Source organism: Phaenicophaeus curvirostris, chromosome 5 (assembly GCF_032191515.1).
Source record: "Phaenicophaeus curvirostris isolate KB17595 chromosome 5, BPBGC_Pcur_1.0, whole genome shotgun sequence".
Lineage (NCBI taxonomy): Eukaryota > Metazoa > Chordata > Aves > Cuculiformes > Cuculidae > Phaenicophaeus > Phaenicophaeus curvirostris.
The window spans coordinates 28,495,903-28,513,701 of record NC_091396.1 but is presented as its reverse complement, the minus strand read 5'-3'; the positions used below and the strand labels follow the sequence as shown (position 1 = coordinate 28,513,701).

Below are 17,799 nucleotides of genomic sequence, written 5' to 3'. Positions count from 1 at the left end.
GCGCCCCGTCGTGTGTCACGGCCCCTCCCTCCCCGCCCCTGCAAACCGCCTCCCGCCGTGTTCCAAACGCGAACGGGGAGGTTCCCGTCGCCGGGCTGCTCGGCGCCTTCCTCGTTCCTCATACGGAAAGTGGCTACTATTACAAAAAGTGGACTATCTTCGGTTTGAGCCAAAGTAAAGTTTCATTTAAGTAACTGTGATTCTTTTGAAAGTTAGGCAGTGTCCCTCAGCCAGCGCGTTTTCTTTCAGTGTTTTTCCAGACCCGGTTCATTCTTTGGAGATGAGAACGTCCTGTGTGCAGCATGGTCTGTGCTGAACAGATGAGTCTTCTCCTGTAGTCCCCTTTGTCTGCAGTCTCTCCCCATCTCAAATGCAAGGTCAGGCAGAGCTGGCTGCAAAGCTCCAAATTTGCAAGAGTTTTGATCTTCCTGAAGTTCATAATAACATTAAAATCGGCCCTTGGAAAGTAATAGCATATGCATAAGATTTCTGGGAAAATTTATCCACATGCACCTAAGTGTGAAATCCGTTCTGTCCCAGCTCTTGTCCCGCTACACACAATGGATGGAGATTGCTCCCTCGTGTTGTCCAGACCGGATAAAGTGTGCTTGCTTTCTAACACTCCGAAATGAGCCTTGGAGAGTTTATTTGCTGGCACTTTTGGTGTCATTCCCTCAGCCCTGCACTGTGGGAGCAGCACCCCTGGGATCCCTCCTGGCCGTGCCCTGCTCCGGGCTCCATGGCAGAGACATGGCCGGAACACAGCAGAATAGCAAGGGGCAGTGCTCCCTGAGGGAAAGCTCAGAGGAGGTTTAGATTGAATAGTAGGAAAAAAATCTCACTGACAGCGTGTTGAAGCATTGGAACAGGCTGCCCAGGGAAAAGGTGGAGTCTCCTTCCCTGGAGGTGTTAAAAAAATGTGTAGATGTGGCACTTTGGGACACAGTTTAGTAGGCACAGCAGCATTGGGCTGATGGTTGGACTGGATGATCTGAGAGGCCTTTTCCAACCTTAAGGATTCTACAATTCTATGAGTTCTCATAGGTGTTGGCTGCTGCAGCAGCTGGACCTCAGGACACCAGGCCTGGTACACCAGCAGGAGTGAACAGACTTGGAAATTGTTTAGTCGGCCGGAGACATCCCAAGCAGACCTCCTTAATGTTGTACAGTAATCAATACAGCATGAGGCAGTCATCAAGGTAGGGAAGTTGTTACTTCAGACTGAAGATGGTGTCAGGACCTTAAAGTGCTGTATTACCTGCCCTGAGGCATGAGGGAATAGACTAGAAAGTCATTCAGTTAAATGCCAGAAAAATAAGAAGAGACATGGTTGTGCTTTGAATTAAAAGTCAGTAGCAGGTTGTCTGTTCTGTCTTTCAGTCCAGAAAATGCAAATGAACACTGCAGAACGGCAGGTGTCTCCAAATGGCAACAACGACAAAAGCCAATCAGCAGCATGTTATTACTGGGATGGAATGGATTGCTATTTCCTTACTTCCAGAAGGAGATTGCTCTGTAGCACCAGCTTGTCACAAAAAGAAACAGTTAAAAGTACTAATGTCTAGACAAGACAACCTTCAGCTTAAGTATGAAGGCCTTTCTTTCACTCGTTTCTACATTTTTCACAGATACACAAGGCAGACTGTAGGATTCATTGCAATGAGAACCTAGGAACCCATGATCTTAGTAAGATCCATAATGTCTTGGAACATAGAGATTCAATTAGGAATAATTTAGTTGTTTGGGGGAAAAAAAACCTGTACAAAACCCCTGCAGGTTTATCAGGGGTATAAAGTCTGTGTTCTGGGAATAAACAAAGCTCAGACTACATGGTCAGGGTGAGACCTGATACGGGTGGCATGTTGACCTGCAGTAAGATGAGAGGCTTCAAGCTGGTGCATCTGATTTGAGCTACTCCAAGATGAGTTTCTGATCTGTGAAGCCTAATCCAGCCTGCCAGTGCTCACTGCTGGCAATAGTTTTGCCTTAAGTAGCTCCTGGTGTCAGTTGCTCTTATGCCACTACCTTAAGTGTGCCTATATGGTCATTTCTGGGATTACACAAACAATATTGTGGGATCCATGCAGGTAAAAGTAACCAACAGCTTTTTCATTGCAGCTATTTTTAAACCAGTGCAGTTCCCTGATCTCATTCACAGTGCAGCTGTCCTGGCAGTCATACCAGGAGAGCTGATGTCAGAGAGCAATAAGGGCTGGCTGCACCCTCAGAGAAGGAGAGCTGCAAGAGAAGCATTCCCAAGGCCAGCAGTCCTGGTTCTTCATCAGCCATAGTCCACCCCCACAGTACCCAAGTGGGGCAGGCCCAGGTTTGGCCAAGAACTGAGATAACCAGGCAAGCTCATGGTGATGAGGTAGTCTGCAAGTCAAGCTGGGAAAGCAATCCACAGGTCAGCATCAGGCCCAGTGATCACCAGGCATGTCTGTGATGGCAAAGCAAGGCAAGGCACAGCACATCTGAGGTCCAGCTGCTCAGCCAGTCTACAGGGCACAATAAACCCAAGGCACAGCTAGAGACCACCACTCATCCAGTTTAGCTCAGACAGGGAGCAGTAGACCCAAGCTAAGCTTAAATGAAAATACACCCACCCCCAGACCTGTGGGCAGGAGCTGTGGGTAGAGGCTCAGGACAATCAAGGCCTGTTAAGTGTCCTCAGGGCCCTGAGGACTGAAGCTCAGCAGAAGGAGGGGAAAGGGAGTCTGCGGTGGCAGGGTGGAAGCACCTCAGGACAGCTCAAGCAGTCTCAACCTGAGTTGCTTGATCCTGCCTTGTCACTATCTGTTGTGTTGTGCTACTCCTCTCCTCTGCTGACTTTGTTCTCACTAGGTTTGTGTTTGGCTGAGTGATGAAGATGCTGTGCAAGGGTTAGGAGGGACAGAGTCTGTTCATGCTGGCATTACCCCAGCTGGGGCTCATGAGAGAGAGTGTGTCCAGGTAGGGACAAATCAGCCACAGAGGCAAATAGGCCAGTGTCATGCTTTGTCTCTGCCTGTCTGTACCTAGGAGACATGGGGAGATACAGTGCAGGCTCCTCTCCTCTGTGGAGGGTGCACAGTTTTTATTCAACGCACTGTCTTAGGAAGCCTTGCTACAGCAAGATTACTCAAGCTTCTCTACCTCAGCTGGCCCTTGCAGGCCTTCCAGCCTATGCTAGTTGCTCCAAGTCCTGGCAAGGCTGCTGATCCTGTTCATCAGTTTTACACAAAAGCAGCAGGAAGAGCACGCTGCTGGCCTGAGAAATAGTCAGCTTCTTTTTGTTGTCTTTGTCAGTACAGGAAAGACCTCCTGCTGCTGGCTGTTCCCTGCGAGCACATGCTATCACTGCACAATTCTTGCTGTTTCCTGCATCTTGTGCTTTGGTGCTGCATTTCATCTGATATCTGCCCCTTTCCTCCTGGTTGCTGTGACACCAGGCCTTGAGCCCAACGTAGCCTCGTAATCACCTCCTAGTCAGGAATTGCCTTGCCATTACCCTCCTCTCAGTAAAACACAGCCCTCAGAATCATCCAGGAAAGCAAAGGATGGTGAGCAGGCTTGTCCTTGGAGTCTGCTGTACACTGGGGAAACATTTGCAGTACTGAAGTTTTGTTGTCTGAGGACGAGGTTACTGTGAAAAAGAGCTGGAGAGGCTTGGCAGTGAAGTCCTGTGATGGGAATAAAACCTGCCCTGCATTTTCTGGTCAGAGCCAAAAGGAAGATAAATTGCTTCTTTAAGTGTCTGTCCAGAAGCAAGATGGCAGAGCGGAAGACCATGCTGTCTTGTCACTATGCAGCAAAGAACATGAGTGAAAGGACTGTGCAGGAGAGGGATGAGTGGTTGAGTCCTGCTCTCCTCAGATTCCTTGGCCTGTCATGCTTTTGCTGAACAAGAAAATTAGGGAAGGGGGACAGCAAATTCAGTAAACTGTCTGAAAAAATAACTGGAAGATATATTTCTCATGGATCACAGTGTGAGTAGTAGGGTACCAGCAACCTACAATGATGTCTTGGGGAGAAGAACAATCCCTAGCACAAGTGTATTACCTGTTTTCCCCCGTTCTTACCAAGCAGTTTACAGACACTAACCAATCCAGATGTTTTCCAGTGGGGATAGTCAGTAACGCTGAGAGAACGGTCTGATTAGTACTTCAGGATAGCCTGGCAGTTTTCAGTAGTGGAAAGAGCAAGCATATCTACAGGTGGAGGGGAGGAGGAATGTAGAGTCAGATAGAAAGCATTCTACCTCTCACTAGAACAAGGGACAGGTTCTCAGCACATATGTCCCTTCCTGGAGTGTGAAGCCCAGTTTCCTGCGGCTTCAGGGATCATATAGAAAACTTTTCCTTGGGTTGGGTTAGGTTTCTGTCAGATCAGCAAGCTGCCCTGCATTCCCATAGGGCCATATATTGCTAGGTTTGATGCAAGGGAAGCAGCTGGCTGAGGGTTGTGGGTGACCAGCCTGCCAGTGTGCCAGATGCAGTGTAATTAGTAGCTGCCTTCCTAGTAAAAAGTGGAGCAGGCAGCCACATCACACACAGACTCCATGAAATGCTTCCAGCAAAATCTGAGATAAGGAGCTAATACACTATGTGCAGAGTGAATATTTTGTTCAGGTTTACAACTTACACAATTTTACTGCAGTCTTACAAATGTTGTGGTTTGGAGAAAAGCCAGCAAAGGTAGAAGGAACACACAAATTAAGGAACAAAATGGATGGGTAACTCGCAAGATACTGAGGAGCACAGTCATGGCTGGGTTGATGCAATTTGGGGTTGTGTTGTGGCAGAAAGACTGGTCCTGCTGCACATACTGTCCCTTGCGTCCTCTCTGGCAAGTGGCAGCCGTGGGCTGAGTTGTATCCTTAGCCTGGTCAAATGCTGACTGTCACTGCATTGCTGAATTAATATTATGTGTAGATTTTGCGATTTTAGAACTAAAATATAGGATTAGCTTGAATAATAACTTTTACCTAGCCTGTGCGTGGATACTTATTCTTAAGAAAGGACTGTGAGCAAGGCTGCGGAAAGAATGGGAAAGAATGTGAATGTATCTAATTAAGCTAGATAACAGGGACTAGTGCAATGATAAGAGAAAAAAGGACCAGCTAGGTCTAGATGCAGCCTTGAAGAGGAGCCCAAGGAGTCTAAGAGCATGTGCAAGGGGACTTGAAAAATTCAACTGCGAGGGTGACCTACGGCCTTCATCCAGAGACCCCTAAAGAAGGCCCCCAGAGGGCAGAACATATGCATCCGGGGAGGAAACTTATGTAAATAAATTCTGAGAACTGATTATAATAGACACACCTATTCCAGGAAAAATAATAAATATGTAATGTGTTTCCCAGAATCTATATGAATATGTATAGTTATAAAAATCATGTAACCAGCCTCAATAATTGCACACACACTAGGTGGCGCTATATCCTGCATACCCGATGTCGCATTAATAATCAAATTGGCATTGAATGTTGAGTCTGGCTTTTCATGGCATCAGGAACATGCCTGAAACAAAAGACAGTGACCCTTGAAAGCAGGGCAGGATTAGCTAAGGAAAAGACAGGGTAAGCAAGGCAAGATGAAAAATATGTTGGTTTACTATGAAGCTCTTTTGAAAAGAGTGCAAGCATCACTGTCAAACAGGTTATTATAAGGGGTTTGGGTGCAGCAGGAGTAGGCAGCAGTGCTTCAGCTTCACAAGCGGCCACAAGATGTAGAGGGGATGCAGGGCCACTGGTGAGACCAACATCCACAGGATTGTGGATAAAGCATTCCTTTGGAACTGTGTGGCACCTGCAAGGAAGCCCTCAAGAGAATTTGAGAGAAAGGGCTAATGTGGTCACAGCTAGGGGCAGTGACTGTTTAGGTGTCAGCCTCCTGCCCAAAGCAGGAACAATAGAATCAGGAAGGAAAGAAGCAGTGAAGACAAAGGGGGAGAGTGCACAACCTGGAAGAACACTTCCAGCTAGTGGGATAGAAAGGAAACATAGGGAGGAAGTGACCACAGGATTTGTAAATAGTTGGGCCCAGTGAAAGCACTGAGACTGAAGAGAGACTATGGCCACCCCACACTAAGGGGGAAGAAGTGCTGACCGTCACCACACTGCTTGTGGAGAAAGCAAGTCTCAAGCTGCAGCTGTAGTTGCCTTAAGCTCAATGATGAAAAGCAGGAGTCAGTCAAATGGATGTGCTGATAACAGTTTAAGTGATTTGACCTGAAATTTGGTTTGTAAATGTTCACTGGAACCACATTTTTTAGGCAAGATGTTTCACCAGAAAAACAGCCTATTTATTCCAGTGACAGAGCCCACCCTATTGCCCCCTCCTCCCCTGTGCCCCTTTTTCAGCAAGGATTTATTCATATTCTCCAGAAATGTCATATTCATGCTCTTTGATCTTCTAAGAACCTAAGCAGCTTGGTAAGAGGTCTCAGTCCCTTGCAGCTCCCAAGTTTTCCAGCTCCTTATAGCCAGGTTCTGGGCAGTGGTGCAACACTTGGCTGCAACTCTTTGTTTCTCCTTTATTTTACCTTGGTGCCAGATCTCTCTGAAGACACTTTGCCCCATATCATGCAGCCTAACTATTCTTCCTTGTTTTACTGAACCTTTCCCACCAGCCTGTAGTGGGTTTTCCAACCACATTTCCATGGGTCAAGATGAGAGCTTTTAGCACAGGCTTTCTCTCAGGTTCTCCCCCATGAGTCTGCAGCCAGACTCTGTGCAGTTACCCTAATGATAACCTACTGGTCTGAGTGAAGTGTTCAAGCCCATTATTAGCAACGGTACCAGCTTTCTTTACTAGCAGAGAAGGGAATTTTGCAGCTAGGAGCTGCAGCTCTGGAAATGCAACTGAAGCAGCCTCAGTTCACACACATCCCACACCTCAGTCAGGGAGAACCTGCCTGGAATAGCAGAGCTGAGCTCTGCAGCCTTGGGGTGGATGTGCAGACAGGGAGGAGCAAAGGGAATGCAGGACAGTTTGTAACAGCTCTGAGGTGTCTCTGCAGGATTGCCACATAGTCGCACCTGCTTCAGCGCTTAGTGCCAAGCAAACCAGCCATAAGGACATGGAATAGGGAAGTGAGAGGGAAAGTAAACTGCAGCACCAGTGGCCCCAAGTGCCATGCAGAGCTGTGGGACAGCCACCGAGAGTTATATGCTAACTACAGCTCTCAGCTGCCATCACAGAGCACAGCTGTCCTGGGGGCTCTGCCACTCAGATTTGCCTACAAGGCAGAAATATCATTAATGGGTTGAGCAAGCTCAGCAGCTGCTTTAGGAAATGGGTGTGATGTCATAGACAATCTTTAACTTCCTCTTCCTAGAAAATTCATGATCAACAGGAAATCCAGGCTTTGCATGATGCTTTAGAAATTCTTTTCCACAAAGATGTCAGAACCAAATTAATTATCTGCCAACCACAGATGTACAAGCTTTCCACAATGAGTGGCTTTATTAAAAAAAAAAAAATATGACTAGATAATGTTTTTGCTGTATTGCCCACCAGGCACGGAGACAGATCTGTATATTTTTACAGAAGCCACAGGGGAAGAATAGGCTTTGCTGGCCTTCTGGAGTTCAGGCACAGCAATTAATACCTGTGTAAACCTCTCAGTTCACACACAAAACTTTTGGCATGGGATGGCATAACAAGTTTCAACTAGAGCCCTTGTGGTTAACAAACCTTCATTTGCTTCCATGGAAAAGTAAGTCTCAAGGCAGAGCTATTAGTTTAATACAAGACCATTAGATGTGTTTGAATGTGGTTGGTTTTCTTCTTTCTCGCCCCTCCAGCTGTTTGTTTTGGGTTTTTTTTCTTACACAGGCTCTTTTTTACTAATCCATCTGGTTTCAGGTAGCCAGGACTAAGTGTCATACCAAAATTTATTAGGTACAGTCCAGCCAAGCAGTTTTTCATTCTTAATGTCTTGTCTCCTGTCCATTACTTCAGCTCTTGGAAGGAATTTTTGGTGTGCAAACATTCCTTTAGGGGACTTGCTCACCTAAGCTGCAGTATGTCAGTATTTCTAGAAACCTTCAAGCAGCCCTCAATGATCAGGTGGTCCTGTTTTCCTAGGACAAACAAGTCCATTCAGACTTCATTCTGCAGAATTTCAGATTGTTTGCACTGTAATCAGAGGTCCTGTCCACTGGACATTTCTCTCCTCATAGCAGGTTCTGGCCACACCTCACTATCCCTAATTATAGCCTGAACTCAAGAATTGAAGCCAAGCCTCCACGTTATCCTTCATAACTCCCTTCCAGAACTTTTTGACCTTACATGAAAGGTTAGCATCAGTGTTTGAAAATATCCAAGCTAACAAGGTAAATTTCAATATTCACTATAGCACATCTCAGGTCATTTTATCCCCAACCGTTTTTGTCTGTGCTATCTCACAAGCCAGGCAGGCACCTTGTCTTCACATTCACGTGTTAGGACAAAGCAGCAACAAACCATTCAGTTGTGGGTCAGCAAGTGGAATGCTTGCAATTACTATTACAACAGGGACAATAGTTTACCTGGGATATAGTACTGAAAGCAGATACTAGATCTTTAAGTAAATTCAAGTGTTTACACACCAACCTCTAATTACATGGCACAAACTTAAAGGTTTCTTCAAATACTGGACCTAGAATAATAAGTAAATTCATAGCTAAATCCAGACATTTTTAATATCTGTTGCTTAGATCTTCAATTACCTTTTGGGAATACTGTCTCTTTCCTTGGAATCAGTACTGTCACTTCTCGAACAAAATGCTTTAGCCTTGTTCTTTTGGTTTGCACCTCTCCCCCCAGTCAGGAAGTACTGTGCTAGAGATACTTTGCACAAGACCTTTCAACAGCTGATGCATTTCTGTGGTCTCACAAAAGCACTGAATAGCATTGGTCTCAGAGCTCTTTGTCCATAGCAGACTCCATTTCAAGGCATCCAGTGTGCTGTCAGAGGTTAACTTCTGCTCTGTCTGGCAGGCAGGTAACATGATGTCTGTGATACTTTAATCTCCTATAAGTGTTTGAATCTGTCCATCCCCACCTCCTTTTCAGTCTACACTTGTTAAATGTGCATTTTTTGTTCACTAGCTGCTGTTAACAGTCTGCAGTCATTTAATCCCAGATGCTCACCTATGACTTCAGACTTTATCTGTATCATCCCTTTTCCAAACAGTTCACCTTGGTCTGGTTGGTGGAGGCTTGACTGAGTTTTGAGTCTGACTTAAGCAAGTTCTTCACATGTGCTAACCCACAACAAAAATTTCACTACAGAAGGTTTCTGCAAACTCAGTGTGTTTCAACACCACTTTCAACTGCAGATGTATCAAACAGCTTTTAAACTATTGTTTCATTTTGGTTCCCCCCCCAAAAAAAAATAGCTTTTCCTTTTCTGTTCCCTCAAGTTCTTGAACTTGTCACATACAGAATGAGTCCATCAGTCCTCATGTCTGAATACACAGAGCACTAGGATCAGGACCTCACTTTGTCTCAGGAGCCTGAGGAGCTTTAACGGGCAGAAAGACAGGCCAGATGAAGATGCTTGACAGGCCCTCCCCATTAAATGGCACTCAGCAACTGGGCATAAGTATCCCTGAAGCAGAGTTATCCCTCTACAGCTAATGTTGTGCTAGCCAGCAGGTAGCTTCCACGCTCTGCCACTCTTCATCACAGTGCAGGGGTCTTTAGCAACACAGGGAGTGCACTTTTAGCATGTGTAAGTCAAGAATATATAAGAGAAGGAAAAAGAGGATCTCTGGTACACACTCAGCATTCATGAAGAGAGGTATAGCCAAAATGATCTAGAAGCATTAGAAATCCCAGCAGATATTAGTACATTTAGGGGTCCAAAGCAGAACAGCACTGGAATGTGGCTGTCTCTGTTAATATCAGCCTTGACTGTAGGGCAGTGTTCCCTAGCTCAGGAACATTGAGTCAACTCCAACCTGCTGCCAGACAGTTCTGTTCACAACTTGTTAACCTGAACAGCCACTCTATGCGAGACAAACCTCTGGCTCCTGTCCCCAGGCTACACTATAATAAATCTGAGGGCAGTGGTAAGAGACATGCAGGTTGTTGAAACTGTATCACTTACACCATCTGCCTTACCAGGGGAGCAAACAAGCCTGCAGATGAAAGATACTAAAGACTTCTGAGAGAAATGGGGCAAGAAATATAAATTCTGCCAGTCAGCTTGATTGAGCCAAAAAGTGGAAGCAACTCTAGAAGCTGGCACATCCAAAGCTCCTTGAACAGGAAGCTTGGGGGCAGGGCAGACCCAATCACCCTATTGATGCATATGCATTGAAGCCAAGAAAGCATCCTTTTTCTGTTCTGAAGAGTTGCATGTGTCATTCATCTCCCTCCAAGTGTAAATCAAGAGTATCTGTTCCCTTCTGCACTCCTATTGTGCTCACAGTCAGAGAAGATGTTACTCATCCTTGTTTATTTATTAGAAAATCCCTATAGTTCTACACATTTAAAATGAAGCATTAGTTATATGGAATACATGCCCTCAAAGTCCAGAAGTTGCTGGATATCCTGCAAAGGTGGATTGGGGCCAGCAGTGACCTAGTGACCTCTGCAGGAGATAATGGTATGGCTGTGAGACACTAGCAGGGCAGCAGCAATCATGATCCAACCTTTTCAACATAGTTAGCAGGATAGAGTCCAACTTGACCATTGAGAAGTCGACCCTTGCACCAGCCCTGCTCATCTTCTTCACTAATCTTCATTAGTTCTTCACCTAGAAGCAAGAACAGTCATTAGGAAGCAGCCCTGGAAAAGGCTTCATGACATTTTTCCTTGCCTCAAAGGAGTTAATAAAAAGCAAGACCCATTGATCTGAATTACCACACTTCTATCCTCTTATCATGTTGTTTCATACTGCACAGTTTAACTAAAGCCAGAGTTACGGACCCCTTTGGTATCTGTGCTCAATACCATCTCCAAGCAACTCAGACAAACCTTCACTTCTGCTGTTCAACATTAGAAATTAGTGCCTTGTATTTCTGCCAGCTTTCTACTCCCCAGAGGGACATGCTTACCAGCCAGCCAGATCAGAAGGATCTCAGATTTCTTCCTTGGTGGCTTCTCTGTAGCAGGCAGGAAGGAAATGTAAGAGGCTACTAAGAACTAGCTCTTGCGACCTAAAATGGCTATTCCATGATGGAATATCTGATTTGGCCAGCAAGGCATGGTATCAACTCATTCCTCAGACTATGACCAGGAAAGGCTTTTAACTTTCCTACATTTACTTTGGGAAAGGGCAGAAACGTCCCTTTCTCCACCAGTAGTAAGAGGTCAGGAAGGTCTGACTACATCAATAGGCACATCCCACGCTGACAGAGGCTCAGAACAAGAGTCATCTGCTGTTAAGCTTAAGCCCTACTGGTGCATGCTGCTCAGAGTAGATTCAAAAAGGGGATGACTAAAGCTAACCAGTCATGCCTCATTACACCTGCTAGGTGGAAAGAGCAGAGTCACTTTCTAGAGCATAACATTTTAAAGCAACAAGTTAGTGTTAGAAGGTTTACTAGTATGGTAACACTGCAGCATAAACTTTGACCTCAGGCACAAGTTCCTGCTACCAACAGATAGCAGTGCCTTCTTAAAAGAGGTGTGTTTTGGAGAGGTGTAGCACAGCAATACCACGCAAGACTCAAACCAAGCAAGATTAGAGACACTCTCAAGATCCAGATGTCCTCTTTGATTTGGAGAACATGGCACATTCAAACTAAATTTAACTGGAGGAAGAAAAGGGGAAGGATCTGTTTGCTCCAGCATTCTCTCTCAGTCAACCCTCTGCTGGGAGCCAGGATCTCCACTCAAGATAGCCACTTTGAGCAAGTTTGCATAGCTGTTTTATGCCAGCTGAACTCTGCTTTAAGCAGTGCATGTGAGTCAGCTGAGCTTTCTCCCAAAGCATGTCTTCAGCTTACTTCATCAAAAGGACAATCCAGACCACCTACATAATTTTTGTATCAATGCCACAGGAAGGAGCGTTTCATCAAGTCTCAAGATACACTGCAGAATAAATGCCTTAAAGAGGCATCAGGAAGGATGTTTTAACAGTAGGGGTCTGCTCCACCTACACTGTGACAGAGGCCCAGGCAGACTCTTTACACGGCCTCACTGTTTCTTGTCTAGAACAGGTTGGACTGCCCAGCACATCATCCACCTCACAGGAACTGGCAATAGGTCAGGCCAGGGGAAGAAGAAGAATACGTTTTTATGTGGGACATCCAGTTTTTAAGAGTGTTTCAATCATTCAGTCATCCCGAGTACAGACAGCAAAAGGTTAGTAAGAGATTAGTGCTTCTGTACCTGCTTTAAAGCTCAGCTCATCAGCCTCCTGTCCTGTGTAATCATACAGCGCTCGTACCCGTACACCTGGTACCTTTATATCCTTCTCATGTCCATTGGCATCCAGGCACTTCTTGGGAGTGTCCTCATCTGACCACTCTGAGATGTCTTCCTTCCCTCCACTTTGTAAGTGAAAGGAGAGGGGAACAATATAGTTGTTAGGAGACTTATCTCTCACCCATCTCCTCTTGAATCATGCACCACCCTGACTCCCACTGACACTGCAATGCTATAGAACAAGGTGCAAGAGGCCCAACATCCAAGTGAGGGTGAACAAGGAGAAGAGATCCCAAGAAATACTAGATTTGATTGAAAGCATCCCAGCATTAGAGCCTGGAGGGTAACTAATTCTCAAAGTATTTTCACACATGCACAATCTTCATGACCTCATCCCACTCTAGCAAACCCTCTCATCCAAGAAAGGCTGGTCCTAACAAGAGCCCAGCCGTGTCCAGAGTTATTCCAGCCAAAAATAAGATACACAGGAAAAGTCATGTCTCCTATCCCAAAAAGACATGTCTAGAATGCTGTTTTCCAAGTCAGGAATAAGAGCAGAGAGGAGAAGTAGCAGAGGATAGGCACACAGAACCCAAAAACCCCTGAAGAGGCTGTGTTCCATACTAACTTCACATGGGTGGGTGCCCTCAGGCTGTCATAGAAGATGCTGTTGTGTTCCTCTTGGTAGGAGAACCTGTAGATTGGCAAACAGGGCCCCTGAATCCAATAGACTGAAATACAGTAGTGGTCTTGAGACATCTCTATATCCCTGTTTTCTGCCCAGTTCACTTAGGCTAGAGTCCACCTTTTAAAGCAGGATGGCCATGGGAACTGCAGGACATGAGTCTCTTCAGCCTCTCCCTGTTCTCCAGCTTGCTTCCGGGCAAGGAAAGCAGCTATATCCAGACTTGTCAGGTAGTACATAGCACCAGGAGAAAAAAAAAAACCAACAAAACGATGCCTACACTTAGGATGTAGTGCAGCTCACTGAAAAAGCTGCCAGTCCAACTCTTCTCATTCTGTCAAGGACGAAGAGGAATTGGGGAAACGCATGCCAGAAGTTCACACAGCATTAGCCTGATTTGGCCCGATCTCATCACTAGAAGGGTCTTTACAAGGAAGGCACCTTGTGAGACAGTACATACTAGACTAATAAAAGCAGCTATCCTAAACCTCATTTTCTTCCCTGTCTTTTCCAGATTGGTGTAGGCAAGACGATGGACCAGGTTGTATCCCAGACTTCAACCCTTACCTTTGCCTTGTCTGCAGAGGGGTCTGAGTGACAACACCATCTCGTGCAGGCAAAATGCTGGTCAGAGTGACATCGTCAGCCATTTTGCCACTTTTCTCCTTCTTGGTGATCGGCCGCTGTGTTTCAAGGGACCATTCCTGTTCAAAGTGAAGCAATAACACCATCAAGCCACTCAAACAAAAGCTCTGTGCATCTTTTCTGACCAGGACAGAACACCAAATCATACTTCAGTTGTGGCTGGGCTGGTCAGCCAAAAGGCCTTGCTGGCATAGCAGGCTCACTCCTGTTGAATCCCAAAGCACAATAAGAGGAGCTGTGACAAAATTATAACAGGAACTTGTCCCAGAGCCCTGAGCACCAACTCCTGCTGTTTGACCTTGCAGCTGGATGGCTGAGTACTTGCAGCTTGGCAGGGTTGCACATGGCCCTTTGGGCACCAAAGAGCTTGCAACACAACAAAAATTTTCATAAAGCCTAACATCCTGAGCCCGCTGAGCAAAGACAAAGTCTTTTAAACACTAGACTAGCAATCCAGCAATTTCAGTAAAGCAGCTAAACATTTGGAAACAGTAATGATATGCTCTAGAATGCTACATCACCTCAAACTGAGGCCAATTCATCGCCATGCCTGGTCCATGAGTGTTGCGCCACCACTTCAGGTCCTCCTGGTTGTCTGCAGCCATGATGACTTGGTAGAGATCTCGATACAACGCATGAAAACTAGGACCAAGAACATACAGAACCATCAGTAACAAGTCCCTCAGTAGTTCTCCAAAAGCCAAGTAGGAAGGAAGAGTGCAACCTCATGCACAATTACATAGCACCCAAAGTCCCACAGGGCTAAGGATGCTAGAGCAGCACCTGATCAGGCCTAAGAAAACAGAACCACCCTTACAGAAGGGTCAGCCTGGCAAACAAGACAGGATTGTTAGGTGTGGCAGTCGCTAACACCTGCCAGCTCTCAGCACAGCTCATCAGATAAGCACTGAAAGAGCCCAGCATGTTCTTGCACACCAACAGGGAGGCAGCTCAGATTTGTTCCTTCCACCATAAAGCATAGAAGCTTTTTTTGGCTGCACCTATTTCCCCTCTGTAAACCCTACTGAATGGCAACTTGGGGGCTTAGAGTTATCTTACAAAAGGTCTTTTTATTCAGGGCAGAATGGGCGCAATAGCTATAGATACTAGAAGGCAACAGAGCCATGTTTCTCAGACTGGGATTACATATAGCAACATGGAGGCATTTCATAGAGTAGAAACACACCCACAGGAGAGTACTGGACAGCAGTGGAAAAGGATAGGTTCAGAGACACAAAGAATCCTATCTGAGGAGCCTGGCACTCTCCAAGATCAGACACACCACCACTAGTCAGCCTAAAGGGACCAAATGCCAGTTCTAAGACACACTTGGAAGCGGAAAGAGCAAGACGTGGCTGAGGCAAGCAGGCAGCTCCCTTCCACAGACACTCCAGGCTGGCAGACTTCCCTCCTGTGTCAGGGCTAATACCTTTCATTGGTGGAGAGGTTGAGATGCTGGTGCAGATTCAGGAACATCTCCTTAAAGAAGCACAATCGCTTGCTCTCTGCTTCCTGACAGCCCTCAAACACTTGCTCCATGTCCTCCATGTAGCGGGGATTGTAGCGGTTCAGCTCTTCCAGCATCTTCTCATATTGATCCTTGCACTGTATCAACCCAGGAGAAACAGCAGTGGTGAGATGCTTTGCCTTGATGTCACACCAGTGACACTGCCCGTGCTCTGGCTTGGGACTAACAAGTTGGGGTCTTTCCCCCCTGCACTTCTGAACAAGCACATCAGAGAAAGAAACCCCGCAGCTGGTATCCCAGTCCATTGCCCTTCTAATATTCCAGCAAGTTCCTTGTTCTTCCTTGCCACCCTCTTCCAGAGGGGTCCTTCTGCACGTTCACACTTTTGGACAGACAAACCAGCAACATTTGGTAGCCAAATCTTCAACTCTGCAGCTCCCAGACCCTGCACTAAATCCACCCTTCCCCTGCTTTTATATATTTATTTATAGATTAGATCTTATCAAGCACCAGAGATAGAGAGACCTTACTTTACCACTGAAGTCTCAAGTCTAACTCGCTAAAACCTCAGAAAATGGGATCTCTCACCTCCTTACATATTTCAGTAGGAACCATTTCACTGAGTGACATTTCAACTTGTGCTTTTTCCTCAAGGAGTATCCTTGCGACTCACATCCATGCAACACACTCACCTTCTCAGCCTCTTGAGTGCACTTCTCTACACGCTCCTGCAACTTGCGCAGCTGTTCCTGTGAGACAGACGAGTCTGCCTTTGCATGGTTCTCCCTTGTATGGGCCGTCTTCTCCTCCTTCCGAGCTGCATGATAGTTTTTCTTAGATGTCTCCACCTGCAGGAGAAAGGTGTAGAGAAAGCCATGATCCTGACCACATTGATCCGCCTCCATTACTCAGAGAGGGCACTTTAACATTTGTTACAGTCAGCAGTAATTGTTTCAGGACAACATAAATAGGAATGCCAATTTGGCATTTAGCAAATCATGGTCCACAGGGAGGAGGTACCTCCAAATGATCTCTACAGTGCCCATCTGCCATGCAGGAATACAGAGCCTGTTACCAAAGTCTTCCCACATGGAAAAGACGCTACAGAAGCGCCAAGAACAAGAGACCATCAAGACATCCCTCCCTCTGGTATTCTCCACTACTCTGGCTACACCCTGTGAGAGCAACTGGGCAAAGAAACAATCAGGCAGCCAGCTTGACTGCCCTTATCCCTCCCTTCCCCATTCACACTTCTCTCACATCTTTCATCTTTTTCACCCAGGGTTTCTGGGCCTTGCGGAACCCATCCTCTGCCTCCTTTGTCTCCTTGAAGCCTCCAATCATCTGCTTGTGGTAGGTCTCCTTCTGCCAGGCCTTGATCTTATCAGAGTCTTCACCAGCCAGGTGGCTCCGGACAGCTAGGTGAATTTCACTCAGTTTGTCTGCAGCTGTCAGGAAAGCATGCCAGGCCTTCTCAAGAGTACCATACTGTGGACCTGCAGGAACAAGCACAAGAGGGACTCTTACACCTCTTGTCCACCAAAAGGAATGTAGATGCTTTTCCTCCTACACAGATCTATCAGTGTGGAGTCACCTCCTTACCTCTCCCCCAACCACACAAGGCAGCATTGACTGGTTTCCACACGGTCCCAACAGGCAGCACCTAAACTGGCTGTTACAGCTGACCGAGACAAGCATTTCTTTTGAGCAGCCTTAGCGGTCTCAGATGCTGCCTGTTAGGTTTCTGTAGGAAATTCTCTTCACAGATCTGGCCTGAGATAACACCACTAGTTCATGGCTGAGTCTAAGTTTCTGCTTCACAGAATAGCAGGGACATCTGCCCCAGTGTTCCCTGTTACTTTGAGATGCTATCAGTCTGAGCCCACTGCACTAAATCACAGCATTATTACTTATTCTCTGAGTGTAGAGGGAGGAGAGACAGGCAAGCCATCCTTAAAATGAGAGACCCGCAGCTTGATTTAAGACATGGACTGTCCAAGGACTTGCCAAACTAAACAAGTAGAGTTCCGTTTTTCTTAAAACCAAATACCTGACAACACAGAGAACACCTCCATGTGAATCAGGGAGCTGGCCACAAAAACCACACACACACACAAAAAAGGCAGACAAAAAAGTCACCCCCTTCCTGGAGAAAGGAATCCTGTCCTCCAAGGATACAGCATCACACATCCAGCACACAGAATAGTTCAATGATCGCATCCTGCTCCCAGTCCAACCTGCCAACTTTACCTTTCTCCACATTGGTCCTCCACTTACGGGACCACTCTGTTAGCTGCTGGGCATAGTTCTTCTCTATCTTGGCTCGCTCCTGGAAGCAGGAGATTAAGTCATTGCAGAGTCGGTACCCATCATCCACACGCTTCACTGTCCGCCTGTAGTTTCCAGCCTGAAATTTCATGCAACATTATTATTTATACTTTCATATTCCCTCAGAACAGACAGGAGCAGGTCAGTCATTGCATGGGGAGGTAGCACAGGCCCTTCTGAAGCCAGCTGTCCTCCTCTGGCATTCTCAAGCAGGCACAGCAGTGAAGGGAAGATGTAATGCTTAGCTTGCCTCTCTCACAGCTCAGATCAGCATCAACTGGACAAGGAACTCTCTTCCACAGATGCTGTGGAATGAAAGGGTCACCTCC

The 17,799-nt window shown here is 46.3% G+C and overlaps 1 protein-coding gene across 4 annotated transcripts in view; it reads right to left on the bottom strand.

The window, feature by feature from the left end:
• Nucleotides 1–163: 163 nt before the first annotated feature.
• Nucleotides 164–17,799, bottom strand: part of PACSIN3 (protein kinase C and casein kinase substrate in neurons 3) — a 30,006-nt gene continuing 12,370 nt past the window's right edge. For 2 of the 4 annotated variants that reach the window (XM_069857953.1, XM_069857952.1), the window contains exons 4-12: nucleotides 17,393–17,549; nucleotides 16,403–16,638; nucleotides 15,835–15,990; nucleotides 15,104–15,279; nucleotides 14,196–14,316; nucleotides 13,597–13,733; nucleotides 12,973–13,038; nucleotides 12,309–12,469; nucleotides 10,414–10,728 (exon numbers count right to left, since the gene is read on the bottom strand). In XM_069857953.1, the coding sequence (XP_069714054.1) occupies nucleotides 10,613–10,728; nucleotides 12,309–12,469; nucleotides 12,973–13,038; nucleotides 13,597–13,733; nucleotides 14,196–14,316; nucleotides 15,104–15,279; nucleotides 15,835–15,990; nucleotides 16,403–16,638; nucleotides 17,393–17,549 (1,326 nt within the window). In that variant the 3' untranslated portion in view covers nucleotides 10,414–10,612. Of the gene's footprint in view, nucleotides 459–10,413; nucleotides 10,729–12,308; nucleotides 12,470–12,972; nucleotides 13,039–13,596; nucleotides 13,734–14,195; nucleotides 14,317–15,103; nucleotides 15,280–15,834; nucleotides 15,991–16,402; nucleotides 16,639–17,392; nucleotides 17,550–17,799 lie in introns of those variants that run through there. The other 2 variants (XM_069857955.1, XM_069857956.1) reach the window with 2 other exon arrangements.